Here is an 18,008-nt window from a genome sequence, read left to right as displayed (position 1 = left end):
GATATCTGTGGAGGAGCAAAAGTTGGAAGAAAGGGATCCAGGGGGTTGAAGAAAGCATGTAGAATTTGGGGATCAATAAACCGATAGAAGATGTCCTAAGCAGAAATTTGAAAGTAAACCTCCTTGAGATATTTAGAATGAAAAACACCACTCAAGTAATTAGTGTGCCTAACGATCCAATACATCACCCAGTCCCATAAGACTTCATGCATTAACCACCATCTACATTGATATCATTTGCATATACAAATTTAATATTCCTCTACCTCCACAGCCTTCATACTCACAAGCACGCCAATAAGTCTTCATTAAGGAAATCTTTCCTCTATTTAGTTGACCAATAAAGCATGCCGAATCGAAGTCAGGAGATTGCTTTTTGCTCAGCTCAAAAGATTTAATGATGCCCTTGCTTTATTCAATTCCTTTTTAATTTAGACCAATTTCATTTGCTTTAAGTATATAAATATGTTTTCAGTAAAAGTTATTAACAACCATATTTACATATTAACAACAGATATAAGCTTACAGTTCATGACAAAAGATAAGCAGGCACATGACTATTTACAAATTGACAGCATGTCGTAGGCATTCAAAATATATTGCCAATATCATGAGAAATTCATGTACTGTCTGTACTATTCTAGGTTCTGACTCATGTACTCTATGTGCTTCATAATATTCTCATGAATATGAAGCAACATAGGCAGGCACGTAAACTGTAACACATTGCACTATGCTGGTTCAGCGGGGATTTTGAGGCCATAGAATCTACCTACTAGTAAGATAAGCTCCTTTAACCTATAACTAGTCATCATCCATAGTTTCAACCCAATCTGAATCATTTAGAGACCTACAGGAGTAGCATCTATGTCCTAATGACACCCCCTAGAGAGCTAAGGTTACATAAGTGGTGTCACAAATATTATAGTTTATTTAATTTTCAAATTACATTAATTAAGATAAGCATGATTTCAATGGCTTTCAATCAAGAAAACTAAACAAGATAAATATTTCTAGCATTTGATATTATGCATTATGACCACTTGGCTCAATCCAAAGTTCTTGCTTCCACTTCGTCCACACCTACTTGCACAGGTGCTTAAAAAATGGTTTAACCAGAAAAAATTCCAGCCACCACTCAAATCTGGCTCTCTTTCAAATCCTCAATAAAAGTTGGAAATATTCAAAGGGAAATGGTTAAGCATGTGTTTAAAAAAAGAAGTTGTGGTACAGGCTTATGCCAGGATGCATCATTCTGTGCCATGTTACTAAAGCAACATAATTGGCACAGTTAGACTGGCCAACAGAAAATATACAAATGATATACTCCTGGGTACTGCACCAATAACACACAGGCATACTACATACAAAAGACACGTTGCAGTATAAACCTGCACTTTAATCCATGCTCACCTATGGCCCAGTTCCACTAAGTTTGCAAATTTAGTATAAATAATGTTTCTGTGCCCACAAGTTAAACTAAGTATATTCAAGAAAAGGCATACTACAGATTGTACAGACAGCAAAGTTTGGACCAGCATGTATAATCCATGCTCTTTCCAGAGTGTTTTTTTTACCTAAATTGTAATAAGATCTGAACAAAGCATAAAGACCCAAAGATTAAACTTATAGAGTAAAAAAAATGTTAATGCTAAAAGCTAATAATGGGGAAAACAAATATTACATTATTGATTGCTAGTTCAAACAGCAAAATATTAGTGAAAAATAAGATGCCCTCTTTACCATCATATTTTCTTCCAGCGGTGCTTCTATCACTTCAAACTCAGCCCCTTTATAACTTAGTGTTCGGCAAACATACATACCCCTAGACAAAGTCAATCACAATAATAATTACAAAAGCACTTTGTTTTAAATTGATAGCAGTTCATAAAAATTTCTAAAGTTCCAACCTCGCCTTCATGTCCATTGCAACAAGTTCCAATGCTCCAACACCACCTTTATCAAGAGCGCCTACATAAAATATGGTTTCTTGTTGTAAGGAACATTTTTATTTTGCCACCTTGAAATGCAAAAGCATTCTTTGAAAAAAAAGTAATATAATAATTATCAACATTACTAAGACTGTAACTAGAGATCTGAAATTGTCAACACCCATGAATTTTATTTATCAGTGGTGATACAATCCACATGTAAGTGATTTGTTTAATCAAAGTTTGACAAAAGAAGAGAATACCAAAATTTTGGTTTCTGCTATTGTTCTTGGGAACCATTAATTATAACTATGCAAGCTATATTCTAGTACTTACATTATTATCTTAGTCTGATCTTCCAAGTACCATGCATGTCTATTTCTCAAGCAATATACAGATTATGACTACACGAACTTCCCCAGCATTTCAAAGACTACGGCTGATCGCAATAGTTGCCAAGATTAAGAGTTCTTATTGCTGCTGAAGATTATTATGAAATCAGTTGTGTCACTAAGTATATTAGATGGTGTTTATCCAGATTGGACTAACACACTAGAGGCTTGATTGTCATTTCGTTGCTGTGAATAGGACTTGCAGCAGTTTTTCCTTCCAAATTCAAGACATGCTTCCAAATGGGTAAAGTTCTCCTAGCTAGGGCTAACAGCAGCATATATGGATCAATGAAGATCAGATTTTATAGAATAGATTCATTTGGCATACTTGAGATGCTGTCATATGTAGACAAGAAGAAAAACTAGGAGGAGGAGGAGACTTGGGCATGAGTTATAGCATATATGGATTTAATTTGACTAGTTAATAATAAACCAACCAACATAAGCAATGTTTTTCTTGTAATCAGGCCACTAAAGCCTAAATCAACCAATATATCAGGTATAATTGGCATGTCAATAATTAAGGTCACTATAACCAACTTTAACATAAAGTCAGTCCAAATATAAGGTGCAGCATCTATTTCTCACTTTTTGGACACTCATCTGCCCACCCCCCACCCCACCCAAAAAGAAAAAAGAAATTAAAAAAAAATACAACATGGACTTGTGTATTTGGTGACCATTAGATGGGAGAAGATCCTCGAACTAGGCAAAATCCGGTAATGCCAGATATTATCATTGCAATTAGTTGTTGAGTTTTGGCAGGTAAAATATTTATAGCTAAAAAAGAAAACTGCTACTTAGAGCCCCCTTTTAGAAGAGTATGACTCAATAGCTTCCATGCCTACATAGGCACTATCAAACTTTAAATTTCAAGAGTCTATTTAAATTATTCATTAACTCTATGACTGACACATACTGCAGTTCCATAATAGTGCAATACCATGACCATAACTACTGCCATAGTAAGTTCAAATTTAGGAGTAATTTTTCCAAGGTAGAGAAGTTTGATGGAAGAGTACTAACTAATATAAACAAGGTACACTTCTAAACTAATTAACTTGTAAAAGGAAGAAAAAAATGCAAATGGAATATTTACTAAATCTTTGGTGAGAAGTTCAATTCAAAAAGATCAGTTTATACTACTTTAAAGAGCATCACTGTGTACTCGAATGACTGTATACTGCAAATCATGACCCAGAAAAGGTTTCCAGAAGAATTAGAGCATAAAAGAAACTAAACCTCAGTTTGTACCAAATGGTTATCAAGCTTCACAATTGTAAACTGTTCATGATTAAATTAACATTCAGCAGAACATAATTCATGAGAGTGCAGCTGCAAATGACAGCACGAATAAGTGGCAATTATCAAAACTCAAAAGATTACAGTTGACATGGAAAGCAAGAAAAGGCAAACCTAAAAAATCATGAAATTTAAGGAAACATGTTCCTGCTCCCCAAAGTCCAAGCCGAACCATGTAACCCATGTTGCGAGGCTCGGAAGCACCAGTCGCAGAGCAGTAAACAACTCGAGCCTCCGGTAGTCGTGCCTGTTATGATTAAGTATGTAGTTACATATCAAAGGAATATACAACATTTTTCATGGTTATTGTATCAAACAGATCTATATGAAGTAATGCCATAAATAAATTCTAGAGATGCTTCTAATCTATATCACAAAGAAGAAATGAGGGGCATCAGAAAGGAGTCAAAGCGATAATGTTTAAACCTACACAAGTGGGATGTAGTCAATAGGGTCATCTGAAGCAAGATCCATTACTTTCTAAGTCTAAGAGCTCCCAGAACTCATCAAATCTCCTAAATTATTTATATAAACCAAAACGCTCGGTAAAATCAGTTCACATTTTCTTGTTACTACCATGACACAGTTATTAACAACTCCATCACCTAGTTATGGAGTACACATTTTTCCATTCATATATACTTTATTTAACATCTGCACAAAACTCCCCTAGAGTTAATAGTGAGATTTTGTCAAACATCATTATCAGGGAGCATCTAATTCTATGTGGAGATCCTAAATACAATCACTAAAAGGAATGCATTTTAGAAACAGGGCACCGAATTCTACATTGAATTTAAAAGTGCACACAAGCCAAAAACAATTTTTCAGAGACGTAGATATCAAAAAAAACAATGACATCCTAAGATATAATAAGGTGCATTTTCAACTGATCACAAGAGGATGCTGAGACATAACACATGTCGAGGATTTAGTTGGCCAGCTAATGAGGTGGATTTCCAACACCGAACTGCCAGTGGGTCTTAGTTCTCTCCACTTAAGTCGACACTTCTTTATAACCAAACTGATTTCTCTTTAAGTAATGCAAATAAATGCACAAGGAGAACATGTTAAGAAGTATTTAACAAGTAATCCAATATACATGCTGATATGGCATCTTCACAAGAATCAAAGAAAGTCTAGGAAACATCATCACGAAAAGGGGGAGGGGGGGCGCATTAAGCAACATTCAAGTATGCCTAGCGTACTGCACATAGAAATAAAGCCCTCACTCTCTTATAGATAAGTTTATTACACACTATGCTTGCTGAAAATCAAACACTACAAGACAAGAATAGATAGTAAATCTAAACTCAAAAATAGCACCTACATTAGCCATCTAAATAAAGTATATTGATGCACTAGGTCTACGAATAATAGCATAGCAATACAAAGTGTACATAACTACATATTAAGCATACTTCAAAATTATGGAGAGTATAATCTCAGACTTAACCTGCAACTCCTATTAACATATCAACCAGACACAAGAAGCTACGTGTAGAAGTTTAAGAATGCCTACCGACAACCAGCTGTAAACTAGACATTAGCACACTGATTAAGTGTGAAGTTCGAATAAAGGCACATTTTAAGAACATATAGGCTACCAGAAGGCCAGTTTGTGGGGCAGGAGAACTACCCCCTAATCTTTGCAGTTCAAGCTCAACTAATATCCGAACTTTAGAATAAAGGGAAAGAAAACAATGTTTGGCATAGGGAATCGCACAACTTTTCTAGTGCACAAATTATAAGCCACAAGCCAATTCAAAATCACTAAAAAACTGAAGACTGCAATAAAGGAAGGTTTTTATATTAACCTGTGTTACAGTATTGAATCTGCTTTGGAAGACTAATTGGAGAAATAAAATCATGCTACAATATAAATATTGGTTTGCAGACTTCAACTTTCAAGTTCAATAGAATAAAATAAGCTAGCAGGTTATATGCAATATTTAGATTCCAATATTTCTGTCTAAAGCATCGACCTGGATTTCAAGAACTGCTTCGCCTGTACGGGTAGCTTGTCCTCCTGCCTCTGGGATCAAATTTTTGGCCTTGTGACACTGCATAAAATAAATAAATATATATTATTCTGAAAATATCAACATCTGAGATAGAAAGGGCCAGTGGCTGATACAGGAGGGAACTGGGAGGAGGGAGGGCAATGTCCCCACTAGATACCATAAAACCCCTTTTATGGTTTCCATCCTAAAGCTAATCTCATGGCTCTCTCTCTCTCTCTGGGGGATCTCATAGGTTCCTCTTTAGAAGTACCAACCTTCCATCTTTTCATTCAATTCTTGAATTCCAACAGTCCTAGTCAACTATGAAAAACCTAAATTTACTAATATAAATTCTAATCAATTCTTAATCATTTATCAACCAATTTTAGAAAGCTGCATTAGTATTAAAATCAATGTTCTCTATCTCTATCTTTGCCCTCGCATCTCTCTCTCAGTTTGGATGGCGCATCATTATTCAAAGGTGAGTCTCCTCCCATATTAGGAGAAAATCCTTTTCTTCCTTATATCTCATATGTTGTTTATTATTTCATCATCTTTGTCCCTATTATTCAAAAAAGAACAATGGAAAACCTTTGCCTTCTCTGTCATTAATATATACCTTTGTTAATTACGAAATATGGATTGGGTGCTACAAAAGTAGATTCTAAGTGGTTCTATTACAATTATGGAACTATTATCTATTTGATTAGGTTCTTATTTAATTTTGGTAGATATTGCATCTATGTTAATGTTATCCCGAAAGCAGAATTCAGGGACTGCAGGATTTCTTACTATTTTTTTGCTATAAAACACATGCAGCTATGAGACTTGAAGTGCATTAGAACAAGGAAACAGCCTAAGCAGTGGTTGAGTTTCGAAGATAGATTATGGATTAGGACACTATGTTCAACATAAAATTTGATTGATCCAATCTAGATCAAGTAATTTTTGAGTTAATTCTTTAATTTTAAAGTAGTAACTGAAATTATTAAGATTCCCCCCCCCCCCCCCCCCCCCCGAAAAAAAAAAGGGTTCAATCCTGGATCTGCCACTGGAAAGGGCACCCAGAATTCAACATAGTGAACTTCACCAAATGATTAAAATTTAAATGCAAATTTAAACAATATTACAAAGGGCAAATTGGACAGGCCTGAAATCATTTGATATGCATACATGCATCAAGCAAACATACATATATACAAATTTTATGCATGTATACATGTATGTGTATATGCAGACATATATGTATATGCACATATAATATGCAGATTTGTATTTACATACATACTTGTATGTATGGGTTGCATGCTTATGTATTATATACTCGTATATAAGTTGTGATACCTCATCAAAGACCAAAAGACCATCAAACTCTGATCCACACCACTGCACCAACTGCTGTAAACGAGAACGGCCTTTTTCAGATGATGCTATCAAGCTACTGTATGTTAAAAAAACTACTCCATCCTTGATGCCAACAGCCTTAGAGTCAAGCTTAGAGTAAGGAAGCTTGTTCAGAGCATGTACTGCAAAAAAAAAGAATTTAAATTTGCTTCATAATCCTAAGAATCCCAGAAATGTTTATCTTTCGTACAGTCTCTACAAACATAGTTTGCCCATCATGAGTTAAAAATAAGCATGTTTGGCACTGAAGAAAAAAATAAGTAGCCAATATCCAAAGAAAAAAGAATAAATTTGAAAAAAAAAGGGTGTCTTAGTGAACAAGGCTCTTGCCACTATAAGATCTTGGAAAGGTCAGATATGCACAGCCTTATCTCCGCGCTTTCCGTATTTCAAACCCATCACACCTAGGTTACAATGGAGCAACAATACTGTTGCACAAGGCCCGCCCTCACAAGAGAATAACTGTTTTTGGTTAATATATGTACTGGTGTAATGTTCATCCTTTATTGCTTTACATAAAGCATATTTGTTCTAATCATATAAAATCACTTCTTCTGCGTATTATAAGATCTAAAGAGAAGAAATGATTGCAAGAAGCACAAACTAAACATGTGATGTAATCCCAGCCAAAGCCTTCCAATCACAGGTTTTGCCCGAAGTTAAAAGTTTCGCCAAAGTGAAAAATGACAGTTACAGTGGCTTAACAGAACAAAAGACAAAAATATGCTGGAACTTGTTACAGATACACCAACTAAATGTAATCTAGGGTAAATGGACTAGGTTTATAATAAGTTAATGGAAGAGAATGACATACATTAAGTTTTGATTATGAATTTATACAAATATTACATCTAAATCTAATTTTGGTTTGAATAATGAAAAGGAAGAAGAAATGAGTAAAGCAAGAGAGAAAGGGATACACTTGAAATGTTCATCTTAGGTTAAGGAGCAATATTGAATTTGTCAGAAAAGAACTAAAATTTTATTCAACTATCTTGACTGGTGGTTGCAGCTTGCAGCAAATACTCAAATAGGCTTAAATCTGAACAAGAGAAATGCTTACAAAACCTAACAGAAGTAGATATCACACTTTAGAAAGGATATGGCCACCCCTATATTGGAAGCATAGGGGGACTCTGGATAAAGGCAGCATTTATAAAATTTACAGCAATTTCAACAAAAAAGAAAAAGGCACTTAAAATTCATACATCCAAAGATGGCTTTGTCGATCACCTTTGTTGCAGATTTTTAATTTTGAATCTGATGGCAATATGATGTTTCTCAAATTGCTCAATCCTCATGATGTAGTTGTGTACAATCCTATCAGATGAAAATAAATGTTTTTATTGTTAAATCCAACAATTATTTGTCATATCGCGTATTTGTATTTGCAGTTCCAAAAGGGGAAGACTCATAGATCTCAAGTGTTGTCCATGCACCAAACTACAAGTTGCAGAATACCATTCCCTGCAGCCACCTCCACAGAGCTTAATAGTTCTAGGACACTCTAGACTGCATAGCTGAACCATTCTCATAGACAGTACAGCAAAACAAATTACTACCTTATCTATGAGAAAGTTTAGTGAAACAGTAATGAGCTCGCATATGTTTCTTCAGCGAGCAACCAATTGGCATATTTCACCAAATGATTTCTCAACTATCACATGCTCAAAGCTTTTGCTGCTCTCAAAACCAGAAGCCCAGCTTGCAGAGCAGTGATAAAGGATACTGTATGATCATAAGGATGCTAGAGTTCTACAAAATTATAGGACTATTCTACACCTCATGCATGTCTTCACAGGGACATAATAGCATGCAGGCATGCATACAAACACGCACACAAACCACGCATGCTTGTTGGGTAGCTAAGCAAGCAGGGCAGTAGAAAAGGATATCATATACTTAAATAATTACAAGTTTATGGTACTTCATATGAAATGTGAAGAAAAATAATTTCAAGCATGCATACAGGTAAGCACGCATGCATGCCTGCAAGTGCATGCATGTACGCGGAGTGAGATAAGATCTGATATGATACAGCCTGATTTTTCTTGGCTTAGGAATAGTTTAGCTGTTTTTCTCTCAGGGAAGAAAAAAAGATTATTGAAGTTATAATTGTTTGTTGTGCATCAAACCTTGGGTTCCTTTTCACCTATACTATCCAAAAACCATTGGTTCTTTAAGTTCCCCACTTCTAAAGACAAATATGTTAATTTGATGACAATGGGAAACTATAATTCACTAATTTCAACTCCATAGCTACCTTAAATGAATCAAAGCAGGTAGAGCAATCAGAGTAGCATCCTTAAGGTTTGTCAGCAAATTTGATGCCCATACCACTACATGTAATTTGAGAGACCAAATTCCCAGGGGAAAAGCCACAATAAACAAGCTTGATGATATTCTCATAAAACGTTTAATAGTAGGAATACAAAGCCAAACTCAGTGATGAACTCGGAAATTCGTTAGATAATTTCAGATCTTTGATAGAGGAAGCAACAGAATCTTCTCTCAGCTAAAAAGAAACAAGCTTGGCTTTTGTTTCTAGTGCAAAATTTGTTTCTACTGCAAACTAAAAAAATTATCAGGTAAACATCTTAAGTTCTCCAAGTCCATGCCAAATCAAATGAAGTATTCTCATAAAAGACTTGCCATTGTCAGCAAGTAGTTATACAGTCCAGGCATCACATAGCAGTGATAATACTGAACCAAACTCATGACAAATAGCCAAAATAAGAATTAGAAATTCAGAACCACCAGAGACTTTCATCCAGATTAGCAGAAGAGAGAGCAAAATATGTACTTGCTAAAATAGAATTCTTTTTTCTTTAAAAAGCAGCAACAGAATTTAGAAAAACCAAAGAAAAAGGGATGAAATGGCATAGAGAGATCACCATTAGAAAATCATAAAGGATATAATTGAGCTGAGAGACAAGGACAATTGGACTTGAAAATAGTTCCAAACAGACAACAAACAAGCACACTCACATGCATAAACATAGAGAGAGAGGAGGGGAACTTAAATAAGCCTTACATTGTTCACTTCCGAGCACATGTTTTAAATATTTCAACTAATTTCAAACACCATGAATAGAGATACCACGATCTATTCTCTTTGATTGTCACATACATATTTAGGAAAAAAAACACTGCAAAAAATTTACTCAAAAACCACTTTACCTAAATATATATCGGCACTTTCAGCAATTTCCACGAATTTTATGCTCCGCAATGTTATCTGATGATTTGACTAGATCAAATCCTCTTATGATTTTAAAAAAATATATGTTTTCGCAAAGATTACTTAAAACCCTATGCTAGGATAAAATAAAACTTGAAGGCTGCTCTCTAATAGAGAAAAAAATGTACCATGCAATTGACATATAATGAACAACACATATAACATCTACAAGTTATCAACTTTCCAAGGTTACACATCATTCAATTAAATTTGAGAAAGTGTTATGTCCAGTTGCCAACCTAATTTTCAACCCACAAAATTTTCTGGTAAGGGCAAACAAGCAATCAATGCAAGAGCAGATCCTAAAACACAGAAGGCTACATAGCAGGTAAGGTAGTTACAAGTATCGAGTCCAATTAAAAGTAAGTTTTATAAGTAACTGGTAATATTAAGCAACTAAAAAGGTTCTATAACCAACAATTTGAACTAAATGTGTTATACTCTATCTATACCTTCAATATATGTAGCACCAACATCATCTAAATCTCTACGTGCATCAAACTTTAAGTCAGAACCAACAGAAACCCACCTGCAAAAGGCCATTACAAGGAGAACTAAAAAATAGAAATGAAAGAAATTAACAGTAAAGTGATACTATTAAAAGAGAGCATTCTAAAACAAAAAGGCCAATGAAAAAGATATAAATAGTCATTTTACTGTGATTCTTTAACAGAACAAAGTTAACACAAGAAACTTGCTTTAATAAAATGCTTACAATGCTTTATGTCTACCATGTTGCCAATTTTCCCAGATCAACCCAGCAATGGTTCGACCTTTACCAACACCAGCTCCATCACCAATGAAAAATCCTGCTCTTGAACCATTTTGGAGATGGTGATGGTGCCTCTGCCATATATGAACAGATGCTATTGTGGTAACGTCCAGCAGCACACATCAAAGCAGCCTAAATTTGCCAATTGAAAGGGAAAAGAAAAATAACCTGACAAGCATACACTATTGTTTCTATTTGCAAGCATGACAGTGTTTTAGACTTCTCCAGCTCATCCATAATTTTCAGATCATATGTTGGTTCCGGGGGCTGCACAGCTGACAAGGAAGATGTTTCCACAACAGGATCTGGATGAAGATGACCAAGAGATAGCCTGGGAGGTCGCTGCAAAAAATCCACAAATGAGGGACGTAATTTGAAGGCCTTATACAGTTCAACAAATAGTCAACAGAAGAAAAACAAAATCGATGGTACAAGTATACGAAGATGGAAAATATTTTACTTCCCAAAGATCTGGAAGGAAATTCCCAAACCAATTGTACTTACATAATCTGTAAAGGTTTCACCAACAGTGCCGCCCTCATCTTCTTCACGTTCCACATCAATTGCAACCTGAATGACCACATCATGGTGGAAAAAAATAAGCTAATATCCAATGAAAAGCTAAACATTTCAGGAACTTCCAAGTGAAAAAACTTTGACAACTCGAGAAAAAAACACCCAGTCAAGCTGATTTAAATAATTACTAGCAACCAAATAATTAAAAAACAAGAAAAATGTATAAAACTTCATGAACTTCACCAAGTAACTTGTGAAATCTAAAAATGTTCACTTTTTTGGTAATGAGGTGCATCCATGCATTACAGCAATGACAGACATCAGAACACATAAAAAAGCCACTAGAACAAGCCATCCTACATAAATAAAAGTGTCCCTCAAATAGTGAGCATTGTAATCTTTTTTGCAATAATATAAGGCAATTCAGATATCATAATATGCTGCAACTGTTTAAGCCTGTGAGAAAGTGAAAGCATAGAATGTAAAGAAAAGTCTGGTACATTGCTCTTCAAAGTAAGACCAACAAAATTAACACTACAAGAATTTGGTTAAGGAGCTAATGGTGTATTTATCATAACACAGTGCATGCTCAGCACACACCAAGATAGAAAGGTACACAATACTGCTACAAGCTAGACCACCGGAATGCTCAAACATGCTTCTGAAACCTTTTTTTCTTTGTGCATAGGCCACTTTTAATTGCTTCCTGGCTGGAAATGCACAGGATTTGACTAAACAGACATGATTCTTAACCCATCTGATTAATTTAATACCCTAGACCATGCTAAGAACATGCATTCATTACTGATAAATACAGCATACGCATGTGGAATACATTATCGAACAAAGCCTCCAATACATATACTAGCATTATATTGGAGACAATAAAAAAAGTACAAAACTCCAGATATTAACAAGATGTAATACAAGAATAACCAATACTAAATCCCAATAAATGAAGTGATCAAATTTAATAGGTCCGCCTATAATTACATAAGTCCCACAAGGCCTGCAATGTGTTGGATGGCCAGCGTTACACATATTGGCCTCTGCCATTATACGTCATGCAGCCTGGTACATATCATCCAACCAAAAAGGGAAACAGACCAACACTAAAAGGCTTGTAAGAGACTAATAGAAATTAGGATACCATTTAGCAATGCAAGAAGGCTGATTTGACTTGACTCAAAAGAATGAATTTGGTCTAGAATTTGGTGAACGCTGCATGTCTTGGCGTATGGCATGCAGTGAAATATATTTGCTTTTTGTTACTGTAGATACATATGCTGCAATGCATGTTTCTAAGCAGCCTATGTTGCAACTTGCAAGTAAAAGTGATTACCTTACAAAATCATGTCATCGTATGATATAGAACCAAAGTCTCTATCTAAACTAGCAAAAGTGTCCTGCAGTAGTCTACACCTTAAGCTAATGTTAGTGCTGTTTTATGATGATCACAATGCTTGCAAACACTTGAAACTATTGAATAATTACTTTATATGTTCACAACCCTTAAGGCACCAAATATCACAATTAACTCGCTACGGAGCATCTACAGAAGCCAGCATTTAGGGTTGTTGAGTGCTATCATCATATGCATTACCATCAAAGAGAGGTAGCATTCTATATACAAAGATCTAACAGCTCCTTGTTAGCAAAATAGTGAGATTGTGAGAGCACACATGGGCTGCCACAGCTAAAGAGATGTGAATTTTTCTTAGTCCTACACCCTCGACAAGAAAAAGAAATTGTCTGCATAATAAGATTCCATATCTTGTCTAAGACTGGACTGTATACTAAATTTCTTATTCTTCCTCACTTTTCCAACTCAACTTAAAATATTTGAGGTATTGTTTCCTAGTATTTCCCTTATTTACCATAAGTTGGGTGCTTGTGTTTGCTACCAATCCTAAATGCACAAGAAAGACCAGTGCTACATTAGGTTTTCAGAACTACACTTGGAATGGAATAGGAACCCTGGCTTTGGTTTGGTTTACACAGGTAATAGAATCAAAACTTATTTGGAATCACCACTTACTTAAACAGAAGAGTTGTAATTGTGCTCTTAAAATGGGAGGAACGGTCATTCTAATAGGAATGGGAATGGTATGTTTGGGATAGAGTAATTAATACTTATGGTATAAAATGAGAATGGTGGTATACTTTGTCCTAATCGATTCAGCAGTATTTATGTACAAAATAAGAATAAAAAATTTCACAAACATTTGAATTAAAGAATAATTTTATTTGGATGAACATAGAAAATGTAAAATAACGATATAGTGATTTTTATATAACAACCAGTTTTATACAAAATATGATATAATGGAGGCCTCAAAAAATTTATACCAGTCTCAATTTGGTTTTAACTCTTAGTCAAGGATGTAATCAAAAAATTAATATAGAATTAATTTCATTCTGGAATATACCTAGCTAAATTAAATGTTAGAATGGCATTGCTATGTCCTTTTCATGGATTGCTCTATTCATGACCAAACAATGGAATAGTACTCATGGTTTTGATTCCTATCTTCTATGTCCATTCCATTCTTGTTCCCATTATGCTTCTTTTTTATTTCTACAAACCAAACATAGTGTAGGACTACGGCTGTTGCCAGAAATACTACTCAAAGAAAAATTAGACTGCAATGAATGCGGGTGGCTGCCTCCTTTGGTTTCACACATTTTTTCAAGTGCAAAGTATCAGACAGGTGCTATTGTTAATCAAATGATATAAGAAGACATGTCCATTAGGCTCTAGCCCCCAAAACTTCAAGTCCTAGCTGTGGTCTCTTGATAGAGACAATCCACAAGCGCCAATTCCATCCAACCAAATACATCCTCAAAAAACTCCTATGTATCCCAGAGGAAAAGGAAAATTTTCTTTGTCTACTCATAACATGTTATAAAGCCTCTCCCACGTCAGAAGATTAAAAAACCCTAGCCCATGCATCCTACCAACCCTTAACAGCAAGAATTTTAGAGACATCACACACTGCTTGAGTTCCATTATTTATCCACACAAAAGTTTCAGGACAGCAAGCATCAAAAATCTCTATAACCAATTAGCATCACAATTGCTTGATACATGATCTTTATCACCTAGAAATTTCATCGATTGTCAGGAATCTCCAGTATATCTTCAGTTTTTTATAAACAAATACATTCATATCTTATGAAACAACCTGCTTCTCCCATCATCTAGGAACTGTCCAAGTCTAAAATAAATATATCAGATTGCTCCTTGGTTCCATGAGTTTACCCTGCTTGGCAAATGAATTAGCTTCCTTTTGGAAGTACTGCAGCAGGCTCTTCTCTTACTCAAAGCAACCTTGGCTAGCAAACGTAGGGAGAGATGATGTCAAGAGGTCTTTGTAGAAGATACTAGAACTCAACAATCCTACTTTGGTGCACAGGGCCAACCCATATGTATGGGAGGAATAGTTGATAAGGTAGAGGAGGGTGATTGCATGCACTTGTCAAAAATAGGCCCAAATATGCATGACGGATGCCATTATCTATTAACTGATCTTTTAATAAATCATAAATTTATTTTATATTTAATTAAGGAAGGTTTTATCTAACATGATTCTAAGAGGATACAAACACATACTGTCAATAGCGAACAATACCATAAGAGTTACATATAACATATTATAAGATAAATTATACTGAAACTAGAATTTAAATCGTCAGCTTCATCTTTTCTTAAATTTTATCCACGACATGTTAAACATTAGATACAACTCTGTATGTATAAACCATGTAGTATATAAATTTCAAAAAGAAATACCTAAAGATGTTTTTCCAGTTTTTATTGCTTCCCGTGTACTAAGATTAAATCCTCCGGTGCAAAATATTGAGGCATGCCCAATACAAACCCATGCCCTGTTTGCTGATAGAAGAGGGATAACTTAAATCCCATCCCCCCCCCCCCCCCCCCCACCTCCACACACACACACAAAAAAAAAAAAAAAATCCAGTCCCAGAAAAAAGACAGGACAAAAGAAAAAAGAAGGAGAAGGAGAAGAAAAAGGAGATAACACCGGTGACTTGAGCACTCATCTCTTTAGGAGGAGGGATTACAATCTGGTTTTTACATGAATGCAAGAATATCCTTGTTGCTATAACACATTTCACCTGCCATTTTGTGCATTTCTTCAAGCTATTAAGCTTCGATTCAAATTCAGTTAGTTCATATAATTAATAGAAATAAGCCAAACAGAGCCAACTAGGGTTGATTCAATTCCGTTAGCCCAATGCAGAAGCTAACGCGTTATAGATAGAGGAAAGGTAGTGATTGAATTGCCTCATTGATCTCTTCGGGCGGCTCATGGGGGAGTCCGGGGAGGGTGGCTGCAGCGGAGGCGGCGGCCGAGGAGGAGGATGCGGCGGCGGCTAAGTAGTTCTGGAGCTTGGAGAAGTCGACGGAGAGATCGACGCCGCACTGGGGGCAGGCGAAGCGGGCGAGGCCGTGGGGGACGTTGAGGATGGCCTTGCAGCGGGCGCAAGGGAGCTGGATCTTGGTCGGATCGATGCCCCGCGCCTGGGGCGGGGGCCGGCGAGGCGGCGGCGGGGCCATCAGCTCCGGCGGCAGCATCTGCGGCAGCTGGCACTTGGGGCAAATGAACTCCGTCATCCCCGGCGCCACGGCGAGGATCCCGTGGCACCCCGCGCACCGGACCTGGCAGCTTCCCGGAGGCGGCGCCGCCGCCGGCGGGAGGGGCGGGGACGCCGGCGGGCCCGAGGGCTGCCCCATTCCTCGTGCTTGCTCCCTCCCTCCCTCCCTCTCTCTGTCTCTCTTTTCTTCTCGGGCGAATTCGAGGGGATTGAGGAGCGGCGAGAGGCGATTTAAAGAGAGGGAGAGGGAGAAGAAGGAGGATTTGGTTTTTCTTGGCGCTCTCTCTCTCTCTCTCCCTGTCTTGGCTTTGGAGCGGGGCGAAGTCCGCGTCTCAGCGAAGGGGCCAGTTTTGGATGCAGTAATGGGATTTTGGTACCGTTCTAATCGAAGGCACGTGCCATCAGGAGAAAGTGGAGGAAGGGCGTGGGAAGTACGAGAGAAGAAAGAGAGAAAAGGAAGTGTTCGGATATCTGCCACGTCAGACTATTGGTTGATCCTTACCGTCTATTTGAATTTTATTTTTGTTTAGACCTTAAACACGTATGACGAATCTAGTTAAATAGCAACATTGCGTTAGGGTTTGGGAAAGGCAATAGATTAGATCACCAATTTGCGAATCCGTCTCGTTCAAAAAGTGATCTTTGTCTAAATTTTTTTTTTTGTTGTTGCTGCTGAATGCTCTTTTATTGCAAAACTTCTCTAACATAATCTTTTACTTCTAAAATATTGCGAGTTCGTTCCAATATAGTCTAAGACAACATCAGGATAAAGATTATTCAAGCAATTATATTTGTGATTTAGGCGGCTCTTTTAATAAGTTAAATTTGGCCGATCAGCACTCATATAATCTACTTGCTTTTGTAATTTATCTACCTAAATTTTAGCTTGAAAATTTTTCTTTCCCTTATTTTTGTTTTCGGTAACCATCCTTTAGGTTCTTTTACCATCACCATCCCTGAGCTCCATCACATAAAGTGTAAAAAGGGATGGAGCCCAACCGCCCTCAAAACTCTACAACCATTGGCCATGGTGCCTATAAATTCTCCTGCTAGCATCGACTTTTGGTGGATCCTCAAATTGGCTTTTATGCCATTATAGGCTAAGAATGTAATGACGCTCTATATACGATTAGTAAGAATGATGCTTAGCATGGTCAAACATACTGCATGGTAGCTATATCATCTCTCCATATACCATCTCATTACTTTACTGCCGGTTCCTTATGGAATTGTCAAAGAACAAAAAGCTTGGAAGACTCATATAATAGTTGTTTCATATGTCTGTAAATAATCCAAGGTATGGCAAATAGAGGGTATTATTTCATGGATTGCTTTGCTGGCTTCAATAATTAATATTTGTAATGTGCAATACGGGATAGCGGACGTTATAAATGGTTTGATATAGTCATTAATTGCAATGAAGACCAAGTGGTTTTGATCCCATTTTCATTCACTTGGACAAGGGCATTTTGGTGCATTTCATCAAAAAGTAGGTAACTAACATTTACCTCTTCCTGTTTCAACTAAGTAGCACATTTTTCGGATCCTCCAGCTGGGAATCGGGAAATGCCAAAAGAATATTTTTAGTGGAAACTTACTTTGATCTAGAGTTAAGTAAATACCAACACTTGGATAACTAGATTGGTATCTCTAACATGCTTCCAGATGCCCCCTAAAGGTAATTCACTGCTGAATTTGAAATATACGGTTTAGAGCAAAAGAAGGGAAGTTGGAGTGGTGAAATTCGTAATCCTCCACACTTGTCTTGACAAAATAGAAAAGAGGTGGAACCCTAATTGTGAGAGGATTTGGATAGTAAAGCCTAGT

At 36.5% G+C, this 18,008-nt stretch overlaps 1 protein-coding gene across 3 annotated transcripts in view; it reads right to left on the bottom strand.

Moving 5' to 3' along the window:
• EMB1135 (RING/FYVE/PHD zinc finger superfamily protein) overlaps window positions 1-16,509 on the bottom strand; it is a 49,403-nt gene extending 32,894 nt beyond the window's left edge. For 2 of the 3 annotated variants that reach the window (XM_008792778.5, XM_008792780.5), the window contains exons 1-10: window positions 15,871-16,509; window positions 11,550-11,615; window positions 11,214-11,387; window positions 10,989-11,119; window positions 10,726-10,802; window positions 6,973-7,154; window positions 5,611-5,688; window positions 3,740-3,872; window positions 1,911-1,971; window positions 1,744-1,825 (exon numbers count right to left, since the gene is read on the bottom strand). In XM_008792778.5, coding sequence (XP_008791000.3) covers window positions 1,744-1,825; window positions 1,911-1,971; window positions 3,740-3,872; window positions 5,611-5,688; window positions 6,973-7,154; window positions 10,726-10,802; window positions 10,989-11,119; window positions 11,214-11,387; window positions 11,550-11,615; window positions 15,871-16,320 — 1,434 coding nt within the window. In that variant the 5' untranslated portion in view covers window positions 16,321-16,509. The remainder of the gene's footprint in view (window positions 1-1,743; window positions 1,826-1,910; window positions 1,972-3,739; window positions 3,873-5,610; window positions 5,689-6,972; window positions 7,155-10,725; window positions 10,803-10,988; window positions 11,120-11,213; window positions 11,388-11,549; window positions 11,616-15,870) is intronic. The other variant, XM_008792779.5, reaches the window with a different exon arrangement.
• Between the last annotated feature and the right edge of the window lie 1,499 nt (window positions 16,510-18,008).

Source organism: Phoenix dactylifera, chromosome 8 (genome assembly GCF_051530095.1).
Source record: "Phoenix dactylifera cultivar Ajwa chromosome 8, Ajwa_hap1_PhDact_Kaust_v1.1, whole genome shotgun sequence".
Lineage (NCBI taxonomy): Eukaryota > Viridiplantae > Streptophyta > Magnoliopsida > Arecales > Arecaceae > Phoenix > Phoenix dactylifera.
Note: the sequence above shows the minus strand (reverse complement) of the source record. Positions and strands in the feature narration are given on the sequence as shown.